General features: G+C 45.3%; 1 protein-coding gene across 1 annotated transcript in view; it reads left to right on the top strand.

The window, feature by feature from the left end:
- Positions 1 to 286: 286 nt before the first annotated feature.
- The window catches only part of Ednra (endothelin receptor type A), a 60,158-nt gene continuing 48,229 nt past the window's right edge, over positions 287 to 12,215 (top strand). The window contains exons 1-2 of the mRNA XM_041663456.1: positions 287 to 672; positions 4,428 to 4,900. Coding sequence (XP_041519390.1) covers positions 4,481 to 4,900 — 420 coding nt within the window. The 5' untranslated portion in view covers positions 287 to 672; positions 4,428 to 4,480. The remainder of the gene's footprint in view (positions 673 to 4,427; positions 4,901 to 12,215) is intronic.

Genomic DNA, 12,215 nt, shown 5'->3' with positions numbered 1-12,215 from the left:
TCAAAGGTAAGCAAAGTTGACAGGGGGCAAAGGAGGCACGACCCTTGGGCCCTATTTTCCCCTGCAGATCAAACCCGCCTGTACTCACTGCCTGGTGCCTTTAGCTTCTTCCTAAAGCCAGGCACAACTCTTGAGGCCCTCTGAAAAGCTCTACTCCCTTTTCTACCCCATCCTAAGCCCACCCCCAGCTTTATCTCAGGAAGGAAATAGTTAAAGATTCCTGCCCTTAAGGGCCTGGCGGGGGCAGCAGCGTCGCAGTTTGGTGGCTGCTCCCTGGAGGGGAGGCGGGCTAGGACGCCCCTGCAGTTCGGTCCCAGAGTGGAGGGGACGGTCTGGAAGCCTGTGGAGCCTGGCGAGGACCGCGGGAGGCGTGTTCCTCTGGAGTTTGCTTTTGCTTGGGAGACACGCGCGCACACCCATTCCTCTGGCCTGGCGACCGTGCCGGGGAGGTGGAGAGCCACTCTAGTCCACCGAATCGTCGCCGGAGGTTGGGAGCGGGGCGAGATCTCCCTCAAAGGAGTCGGGCCCTGCCGGGAAAGTTTCCCCAAGTCGACGCAGTGCTGCAGCCCCGGTCACCCGCCATCCTACGCGCCACCCTTGTTCTCCCACTCCGGATCCGTCTGGCTCAGGCGCGGACCTGGCGCTGTTTGCGACCGTACAAGAAGATCCGAGGTCAGTTCTAGTCTTTCCTAATGGGAACCAGAACTGGGACAAGGGATAGGGTCGCAGCCTGGGGCTATCGACTGGGAGGAGTTGGGGTGTCGCGCAGCGCCGGCGAAACGCCGCACCCGGGGCTAGCTCCTACCTGCCCTGGCGTCCTGTGTGGGTCACCTTCCTGGGAATCTTGAGCGCTGCGGGGTGGGAGTGGAGTGATGAGCTTTAACCACAGATTAAAAGCATTTTACATCCCCAGGCAAGACTCTGATTTTTAGGAAAAGGAAGTTGGGCCAGGGGTGTCTCTTTCTCCACAGGCAGGAAAGAGCTTTCAGTACATCATGCTTAAAGCTTGCTCCAAAGTTTACTGGTGAAGTTGGTGGAGCAGCCTCTTCGCATCCCCCATCCAGGGTGTGAGTGGCCAAGGACACTTACTGTGAAGATCCGACAGCTGTGAACCCCTCCTCACACCACGACTGCAGCTAGTGTTGGGAATCTGGCTGTTGCTGGAGGCCTGGGCTGTTTGCTCTTACTCTCCTTTAAAGGGCACTTGTTGCCTTTCACGCGTGGAACACTAGCAGTCTGCAGATAAGCCACCTCTGTTTACACCGCCCTAATGGCCTCACCCCAGCAGACACGGGGTGAAGGCATATTAAAGTCAGACGGTGCCACCAGGAGCGGCAGAGAGCAAAACCACAGAGAACTTCAAAGAAAAGTTCTTAGTTTAATTTTTTTTCTCCCCTTGTAGTCGTTTATGGATACCTCCCCCCCCCACACACACACACACTAAACCATCTGTTTTTAAAGTGTTAGCCAACTGAAAATACCCTGGCAACAGTATCTTGCAAATTACCTGTTCTAAACATGTGCAGTTTGTGTGCCATGGGAATTTCCAAAGAGCTAACGGTGAATGAACTTTCGTCCGAGAGTCTGATATGTAGAACAGGTAAAGGGCTGTGTCCTTAGCCCCGTCCTTCAGGCTTGAATGGGGTTGCTTCTCCAGAGTTGTGTCTGACTACAACAGAAGATGCCCAACCAAGCTTGCCTCGAATGCACTAGAATGAGCTCCAGATCCATCCTTGGGAGAGCATGCACTTGAAAAAGGTTTCTTTCATTTGGTTTTGTGTTCTTTCACTCTGTGACAATATGGCAGCCACATGTCTTTGGCAGATGTCCCTTAGATGTGGAGAACTGACGGAGGTGTCAGGAGTTCTTTGGTAGTGTCTTTGTTGAGGGGAAGCCTGGAAGGAAGAAGTTTTGATGGTAGCTGGCTCACACCATGACAAGAAGCCGTGGCTTTGGCGTTCTCAGCACCCGTAGCTGATGGGGGAAACCAGCAACTCATGTGGGTACCAGTGAGGTGCTTTATGAAGGGTACAGGGCCAGTGACAACCAAGTGGCTCATGAAGTCCCTCCTAGATAATCTTAATATAGCTCATGAAGCTCTTCTGTTTGTGGAAAAGGCCTTTGCCACTCAGTTGTGGGAAAACTACTACTAATTACATCCCCGTTGGGAAACTAGGATCTTTTAATCAAAAAGCAGTCAAGAAATTAAAGAATTGTGTCGTCCCTCATTATTCAAAGAGACAGATTTTAGCTAACTCTGTGCTTGGGGTTCTGGCCTCCATCTGGGAAGGGTAATGAAGATACCCGATACTAATGAGTCGGCCAGAGACTGTTCTGTAGGAGCCAGGAGAGGAAATCTGTAAATTACTTATAATTCAGGGTGAGCAGAAGTGACACAGCGACAGGATGGTGGCAGGTTCCTCACTTTGAAATCATAGCAGCAAGTGGAACCCAACCACTCAGTTATGAGATGGAATGGCTAGCCTGCCACTGTCTCCCCATGACCCATTTCTCTCAAGTGAAGTGCAGATGTTGCTTCTACCTGCTCTACTGGAAATGCTCAAGCCAAGAAACAGATGGCGTCTGTCAGGTGCGATGTGTAAAACGCCGTTGTTGTTTCCAGAAGCCGAAGTACATGGCGCTCGGCTGGCCTCGGCTCTCGGCTAACCCTGTACCTCCTGTGCCAGTCAATATGTCTTGCTTTGTCTACATAGGGACTAAGACTCAACTTAGTGATGCCCCACGACAGCTACCAAAATTCATAAAAGTGGTCAGTCACCGTCTTGAGCAGAGTCCAGGAAAAGAATGTGAGTCTTAAAATTTAGGATTAGTTGTGTGCCTTCAGTACACACCACTGCCCGTAAAGGAAGCTATGGTCTTCATGTTCAGATTCGTAAAAGAAAGACACAGAACACTGAAAGGGAAGGAGCTATTTGCCTTTGATTGCTAGCTTCTCTCCTCCAGCCATCCTCGGGTTTTTAGTGTCTTTTCTTTAGTGCTAGAGGAGAAACCTAGATTACTGGGCAACAGGGACCATGTGCCCTTTGCAGGTGACAGAACAAATGAATGCCAAGTAGTCTTTTGATAACATCTGGCCTCCCTCCCTAAACTGCTGCCTCATCTAAACTCTGGAGACATTGTCAGTATGATGTAGACATAAATAAAGCATGAACAAGAGACAGGATGGCCTTGTGGGTAAAGCTCAGGTTTGGAGTCAGATGGACTCACAAGGGGAGAAATGACTGAGGAAAAGATTTAGTTTGAAACCCTTGAGTTGTGGATTTGCCACCATCTGTGGCCTCTGTGAGCTCCTGGGCTTTCTTTTCCGCCTCCCTGCCCTCCCGTGTATGACTTCATGAACTAGGTAGACAGCAGCAGCACGTGACATCTTCGCAAACCTACCTAGGTAGGATGCTTGCAGGATCGTATAAAGCTCGCTAGCCCTTGGCAAACCAAACAGTGTACCATCCTGGGGAAGCCTGTCACTCACATGGTGCCCACTGACAGGTAATGTGGTGGTTGCTGAGGCATGGAAAGGGGAAGGTGCTAAAAAGATGTGGATTTTTGCACATTAATGGTCAAGGATTTCAAACTAAATCTTTTCATCAGTCACTTTTTCCTCCTTTTTGAGCTGCTGGAAATGGGCAGGTGTGAGCGTGCACAGCGAGTGTTCTCCTGCAGCCCTGAGTTATCCACGGTTCCTTAAAACTTGAATTGTTAGATGTACTCATGGCGCTACACAGACATCTGGCTTTAACACAGCAAGTGTTCTCCTGCAGCCCCAGGTTATCCCACAGTTCCTTAAAACTTGAATTGTTATATGTACTCATGGCGCTACGCAGACGTCTGGCTTTAACTTGATGCTTCAATGCTCTAGACTACACCATTGTCCCACTCGTTCCTGCCATGTGCAAAACAACACTCACTGGGGGAGCCTAAAATTTAAGTCACAGAATTAGATTCTTGTCTTTTGTGCCTCAATATGAAGCAACTTTTCCTCTTTTACCAAAAATGTTTCTGTCTCACTTTTGTAATATTCAGGTTCTTCTTAGACCAAATGAAGAGAAAAACCTGCTGTTATTGAGGGAAACAGAAATATCTTTACTATTCAGGTTCTTCTTAGACCAAATGAAGAGAAAAACCTGCTGTTATTGAGGGAAACAGAAATATCTTTACTTGTATTATGGTCTAGATATAGAAAGAGCTGTAGCTAGAGCCCAGACGGAGGATGAGCGGGGGTCATTTCTTGCTGTAATAGATTTTTGGTCTTTTCTATTGTGGTCTTCCATGGGTAGACTGAAGTAGTTATATCATATCCAATTACCAAATATGGGTTATATTTTCATTAAATTAGTCATTGCCTTTGGGGGCTGATAGATTTTGTAGCAAATAATAATAAGAATTTTTCCTGCTCTTTTTTCTTCCAGGTGAAAGAAAGGTGTAAAAACAACTTAAGACTTTTCTTCAAATCCACACTAAGATGGATACTTTTTGCCTCACGACATCCCTTTGGCTCGTCCTGGTGGGAGGAGTAATCAGTGACACTCCCGAGAGACACAGCACGAATCTAAGCAGTCAAGCGGGGGACTTCACCCCTTTTCCGGGGACAGAGCTCAGCTTTCTGGGAACCACTCATCGACCTACGAATTTGGCCCTGCCCAGCAATGGCTCAGTGCGTAGCTATTGCCCACATCAGACTAAAATCACAACAGCTTTCAAATACATTAACACTGTGATATCCTGCACCATCTTCATCGTGGGAATGGTGGGGAACGCAACCCTGCTTAGGATCATTTACCAGAATAAGTGCATGAGGAATGGCCCCAATGCACTCATAGCCAGCCTGGCCCTGGGGGACCTGATCTACGTCGTCATTGATCTCCCCATCAATGTGTTTAAGGTAGGGAACTCCCGTGGACTTTGCTGAGCTCTGATGCCTGCTCTGTTCTGACTGGGAGACTTATTTCTGCTGTCTTATAGTTCATTGACGGTTTAAGATTGTTACTGTTATATATTAGACTATTTTCTAACTTAGCTGTTGACAAAACAGTATTTCAAGAATGACCTTTGAGATGTGTCTATGGCATGAAGTGGGTTCCCACGCCAGTGCTCAGTTTGCTGGCTCCATAGGAGGTCGTGGAGCAGTCAATGACTGGAAGATTTTTGAGTTTTTAGGGCGAGATGTACCAAGCTCCCAAAGAACATAAAGTTAAATATATAGTCAGTCTTGGTTATCTTTCGATGGGATGCTGTTCAGAATAGATAACCACAGCAGAGCTTCAAGTGGAACGCTTCTATTTTAGTCTGAGGGCCTGGGTGGATGGTTGAAGGTGAAGGACTTGCTGGCTTCCCTCAGTATCTGGTGACTTGGAGATAATGAAACCCATCCATAGAAGGCCAGGACAGATTTACTAACTAAAACCATTCACAGAGGACTGTTTGCTCCTTCCCTTTTCCAGCTGTACCATGTGCCCTCCTCTGAGCTAGGCAACAGGGGTCCGAAGATAACAAGATAAGTTGCTGCTTCAGTGGGGGAAGATAAGTGTCTAAACATTGCGGTGATTGCCCTGCCTTAGAGACAATTTAAGCAAAATAAACTAAAACCGAAAGAAGCAGGATATTTCATATTTGCTGCAGTCTTTGTGAGAAGAAAATACTAAAAAAAAAAATTTAGTAAAAGTCAAAGGAAATTGGCATATGTGTGCTGCGTGTTCAGAGATGCCTCACCCTAAACCCAAGGAAATTGCTTTCCCTAGACTTTCTCTCTACCCTCTCCTTCCCCTCCCCATTCCCCTTTCTCCTTCTCCTTCCCTTTTCCCATCTCCCTTCTCCCCCTTCTCCTCTTTCTCGCCTTCCCTTCCCCATCTCCTCTAATGTGAAGTCAGCCTCCTCCCCATCTTCTTTTCCTCTCTCTGCTTCCTCTTATTTCTTTTCCTCCTACTCTTCCTTTTCCTCCTCTTCTGCCACAGAAATAAATTAGTCTAGGTCAGTGGTTTTCAACCTGTGGGCCGTGACCCCTTTGGGGGTTGCATATCAGGTATCCTGCATATCAGATATTTATACTATGATTCACAACAGTAGCAAAATTACAGTTATGAAGTTGCAAAAATGTAATTTCATGGCTGGGGAAGTCACCACAACATGAGGAACTGTATTAAAGGGTCACACATTATGAAGGTTAAGAACCGCTGTTTTAAGTGATACAATTCTGAAATGTTACTTTAAACTGCTTTGTCAGTTGAATTATGAGTATCAGGGTAGCCTGGGGTTTCCTCCCCGTTTCTGGTAGATGTGCTAATCCAGTGAAAACTCATGACAACATCACAAGCACCAGTGTTCAAGGACGAAAGATGGAAGAACTGGTTTGTTGTTGTTTTCTTCTTTAGTAGGCTTTCTCTGTTTAGTCTGGGCTGTCCTGGAGCTCCCTATGGAGTCCAGGCTGGCCTTGAACTCACTGAGATCCTCCTGACTCTGCTTCCTGTGTGCTGGGATTAAAGGCATGCGCCACCACAGACAGCTGATATTTTTTTAAATGTTAAAGATTTTTCAAAATTGTACCATGTACTTTTTGAAAAAGTAGAGAAATTAAGACAATAAATAATCAAAAAATTACATACTCTTTCTTTGCTCAAAATAAGTTTGAATGCATGTGATTTCAGTTTGAACACAAAAACCGAATTTTGAAACTAAACTATGAAGCAAGGTTGAAAATACATAATTAGTTTAAATGTTCAGTACATGCTTCAAAATTTACTTTTTTATCTTAAAGAGTTTTTAATTTTCCATCTATGAGTTGTCAAGAGTACTTCTAGTGATAATCTCCAATGACAGATTTTACAAGTTTGTCATGACTTTTGGTCAAAATTTGACTCTTTAGTCTGAGTTGATTATTGGTGAGTATTATTATGAATTCTTGATTATTTGTGTGTAGACACTGGCTACCTAGCTCATTCGTCTTTGTTCAAGAGAATGATTAACGTCTCTGAACTTACTCCCTGTTTCTGTTCTGTCTGAGGCATGCCCTGTGCAACTCTTTGCAAAGCAGTCTTTTGGCAAACCAATAGGGGAAGCTGCAGGGGAGCGGGCGGGGGGGAAGCAGGGGGGGGCTGCTTGTCTTGAGCTACTCCTGCCAATCAGCACCTTAAACTTCATTTCCACAGGACGGTGGGTCACATTAGCTCAGAGTGTTTTGACTATTGTAGAAATCTAAATACAATCTACGTTGCGTTCACGTAGCAATTAGATGGACAGACACATCCATGTCCGACTCTGTGGTTCTTCACTTTGGGGACTTTCATGATTGATGCACCTTCTTATAATTTGAAGTAATGTGGACAGTCTGGTCATGGTGCTTTCATATCACATGACTGTAGCTGTTTGATTCCTGGTTGTTAAATGCAATATGAATCAGTGGACCAATATGAGTTTCAGAAGTTAAATCTTTTAAAATATTTAAACATTAAGTATTTAAATAATTACGCCAGTCCTCTTTTGAGGAAAGGAAACAGCACTGCCGTGAGCTTAAGGGACCCAGCAATGACGTTCTCTCCACGCTGTTCTGTCCTACTCTTCCCCAGGTCAGAAGCGCATGACCTCTTCCCAGGCTAGTGAGGAGACATCCTTCCGGGTGGTGGGGTCAGGCCCTGTTCCTCTCTCCCTCGCTGCCTCCTGCCAGTTCACCCCAAGGCATTCGGTTATCGCCTTTCTCAGACGTGGATCCTCTAGCCACATCTGGTTCACAATGTCAGCTCCTGCCCATCTCACTTCATCACTGTATTTAGGTGCCCAGAAAGTAACGTAGAGATTTCTCTAAAAGCATGGATGCATGAACTCTTTTCATCTCCCTCGTTATTGGAAGAATTATGTTGAAAGTAGATGGGCTGGCCAATCTTCTAGACTCTCTAAGTAGTTGAGTTTCAGGGCCGGGGATGTGGTCTAGTGGATCAAGTATGAGGACCCATGTTCAAATCCCAGCACCTGAGTGAAGATCCAGGCATGGCAAGCACACGTCTGTAACCACAGCGCTGCGTGGTGGACACAGGTGGATCCTGGCCACTTGATGGGCAGCCGGTCGAGCAAAAAGAGCAAAGTCCAGGGAAAGCTTCCTGTCTCAAAAAGCCTTTGACCTCCACATCGCACACTTGCACACACACACACACACACACACACACACACACACAAGATGAGTTTTCCATCGCTCTTATTCTGTTTAGCAGTCACAGAGGATATTTTTTTTAAACTCGCCGTCCATTTTTCATTAAACAAAGAATTTTTTTAAGTTGTAGGAATCTTTAAAAATACTGTTACATAAAAATGGGTCTTCTTAGAACTTCTGTTTCACTACACATATTTAAAGTAGAAGCCACACATACGTGGGGTGATCAATGCATGTCTTCATTCAGGAAGCACAGGCTCAAAACCATTTACCCCAAAGTCCGCTTCACCTGACATAATGTACAGGCAAGCCCAGCTGCCTCAGTCGCTCTGCACACCCGAGGGTGAAAGCAGCTGTACAGGCCTAAAGAGAGGGAGGCACCTGGTGTCAATGCCCCTCTGATCCAAACATTGTATTGTTGTAGCCGTATGACTTTCCACCCAGCATTCCCCATGTGATGGACCAGAAACTGTTTCTTTGGCAGACAGCTAATATAGCTGGGATCACAGTCGTCCTCGGCCATCGACACTTATTGCTTGACATGCGGCTTTAGCTCCTTAGGCTGGAAAGGTGGGCCAATGGTCATAGCACTGACTGCTCTCTCAGAGGACCTGGCCTTGTACCCAGCACTCACTCTGCAGTTCACAAGCACCTGTAGCTCCAGTTCCAGTTCCAGAAATCCAGCTTTCTGGTCTCTGCAGGTTCCTGCATGTACATAAATTCATGCACACACACGCACACACACACACAATAATAAATAAATAAATCTTTTTTTTTCAAAAAAATATTCTTGTTGTGAAAAAAGCCCACTTCCATTAATGGCACTTAACTACTGTTTGGTCTCACTTGTACATGAGAATAGATGGGTTAGAAATAGGCTAGTTACCTTCAGTTGAGTCTTACTCAAATGGGGGGTCATAAGTTTTCTGTGACGAATTCACCTGTGACATAGGCCCTCTAAAAATTTCATCTCAACATGTGATCTGAAACTCTGTTCTGCCTCAGTTACTGCAACCACGCCACTTACATACTCAGCCTAAGGTGTCTTGGGTAAGAGTCCATTTGCAGAAGCGGGCTATGTGCAGACGGCACCTTAGGGCAGCTACGTCAGCGGCAGCTCAGCCACATGCAGCAATGTCCAGAAGAAAGAGAGACTACCATGGCTGGCATTCTGCCTATCAACGTTGTGTCTCTTTTCTCTCATTTAGGAAGGGATTGTATAGGAGTCCCATAGAACGGCTCATGGGAAGCAAGTGTCACACATAGCTGAGCTGTTTCCCATGCATCATTAGCCATGTAGCGGGGCCTTGGTGACTTTCCATGGTCTCTAGGCATGTGTACCAGTGAGCTCGACCCCAAATAGTTGCTGTCAAGGCATTTAAAGACCTTAAATCAAAAACTAGGTTAGCTCTGGAGTGTATATGTGGCATTAGGAAGAAATGAATCAAAAAAGGAAGAGAATGGCTCCAGACTTTGCTTACACGCACACCCTCACACGGGTGACAAGAGAAAATCACACAATCTAACAAAACAGAATGCACAGCAGATGGGCCACAGAGCACAGATGAGTGCCAGTTGCTTCTGGGGTCTCGGACACCAAAGCCTTGCAAGTGGTGGTGCTGAGGGACAGCTGTGACAAACTTGATCAAGGACAACTCTAATTTTTAGTTGCTCAAAAGGCAGATAATATCATAATTGCAAAAGAAGACTAATAAAAAGGGGGAGGGAAAAAAGAGCTTGCATGATCTTTCCGATGCCCAAGCTTTCAGCCTGTACTGGATACACTAGAGATGGATTTAATTTGCCAGCAAAATGCATTCTCTAATATCCAGTATTCAAGAAATACAAAATTTGGCCAAGAATATTATTATGTTCACAAAGCATTTGCGTGCTAGAATGGCAACACAATGCAAATATCATCTCTGTATTTGAGAATCAAAACTAACCCCAGTTAGCATATTGGTTAGATACATAGAATGTAATAATTTTTATTCTTTAATGATTTAGGAAATTATATTTATATCAGGTAGTATTGCCTGCCAGGATATGAGCTATGCTTTGCAATAAAGTAGAGACCTCAAAAGTATGGTTTGTGGGTGGGCCAAAGCTTGGCAGCATGTAGTTTCAGGATAATACCCAGATGTTCACACAGATGTTCCCATAAGCCACTGCGCCTTGCCTTTTAAGCAGAAATAAGAATGAGAGAAAACATATGTATGAGAGAAACAGGGTGAAACCAATGAGAGTTACGTGCACGCGCGGAGATGCGAAGAGCTGAACTGCGGGCGTACAGGTCCTCTGGCAGTGACAAGCTCAGACTGCGGGAGCTCTTTGGACAGTATAGTGAATAACGCCTCCACTTAGCGCAGAGCGAGAAGTAGGTTCGTGAGAATCAGATTCTGTATAGTGACTGGCGACTACTGATTCCGGCCTACTTTAGGCAACCACCCCTTACTGGGAGCAGCAACCAAGTTTGTATGAAATCATCAAGAGTGTTTTGCAATGGGAAGCCAACGCTCCCAGGGCCTCTTGCTGGCAGAGGATCTGAGCAGGGTGGCAACAAAAGGCTTTTACTTAAGGCCGATGACTCTCCATATTCACCCAGTCACTGCATCTTGTACTCTTTTGAGGGCAGCGGTTACGAATGTCATTTCATGACACAGCTAATCACCGAGGCAGTTTGGGTCTCAGAAATAAGCTGCCATAACTTAAACACCAACTACCTCGATACCACGAGAAGCTTGGTAACGCTTGTTCTGATTAGACGTGCTCCTTGACTGTTGAAATTAACTTCACATTGATTTTTTCTTTTCTTTTCAAGTTATTTATTTATTTTTATTTTATGTGCATTGGTGTTCTGCCTCTCTGTATGTCTGTGTGATGATGTCAAATCACTTGGAGCTGGATTAGAGACAGTTGTGAGCTGCCATGTGGGTGCTGGGAATTGAACTTGGCTCCCTCTGGAAGAGCAGCCTGTGCTCTTACCTGCTGAGCCATCTCTTTAGTCCCCATAATTGATTTTTTCTGAGAACTTCAGATGATGATGGTGATGAAGCTGAGACAATGATGATGATGATTTAACCAAAGGATTTTTTATTTATAGACTAGGTACCTGTTGTCTACACCTCCTATTTTCCAAATTAAATTCCATATGTGGTATTCACACTGCTTCTACTGCATCTTCCACAGAGAGAAGCAGACCTTTTTCATTCATGCCAGTAGCCATGTTATAAGCATGAAGTTAACTGCAGAAATTGCCCCCAAACTTTAATAGAGAAAGCCTTTTCCTTTGGTGCAGATCTGTGCCCCTTGCGGGTGACCTATATTCCAGCCGTACACGCCTCCTCTCCAGTGCCTGTCTTTTTAGGCTTCTATCTACTCCAGCAACCTGACCTATCCAAGATCTCAAGGTTGTTCATCCTCTTCAACTAATTTCCCCTCGTGTCTCTTCAGGGCTTATTATACTCTGTATTCTGGAACTCAGCCCCAGCATCTTTCTGCCTGACAGCTATTCCTGACCCAGACTAGGTTGCTGCCTTCCATGTGCTCCCACGACATCCCCCCATTAACCCTTCGAGAACATTTAACACATGCTCCATTGTATTTGCCAATCTATTGGCTTGCCTGCAAGTTCCTTGAGGCAAGTTGTCATCATTCCCATGTCTCATTGCCTCTCCTATGCCTAGCTTAAAATCCTTGATGGATGAGGTTTTTTTTTTTAAAAAAAAAAAAGGCATTGTAGTTAACTTTATTAGACTGTTTTTCTCCCAGACCTAAAAGCAGACTTGATTTATTGACTTTCTTACTCAATTTATTGACTTTCTACTCCTCTCGCCCCCACAAATCAGAATGACTTGGGGCTCATAAAACTGAAAAAAACTTGAGAGAAACAGAACACCACACCGTTACTGAATAGACCCCATCCCTGTGTTTCTGGAGGCCAAGAATTCTTTTCCTATGGCTCAGGAATTATGCTATATAATTTCCTCTCTCTTTGGGAATATACAACCAGACAAAAAGTCTTTCCAAAATTACCATGCAATACTCAGTTTTAAACTTA

The sequence above is a fragment of the Microtus oregoni genome, unplaced genomic scaffold (assembly GCF_018167655.1).
Source record: "Microtus oregoni isolate MIOR12 unplaced genomic scaffold, Mior012 000014F_ref0000157, whole genome shotgun sequence".
Taxonomy (NCBI): domain Eukaryota; kingdom Metazoa; phylum Chordata; class Mammalia; order Rodentia; family Cricetidae; genus Microtus; species Microtus oregoni.
The sequence above is the reverse complement of the archived record's forward strand: the minus strand, read 5'-3'. Positions and strand labels throughout refer to the sequence as shown.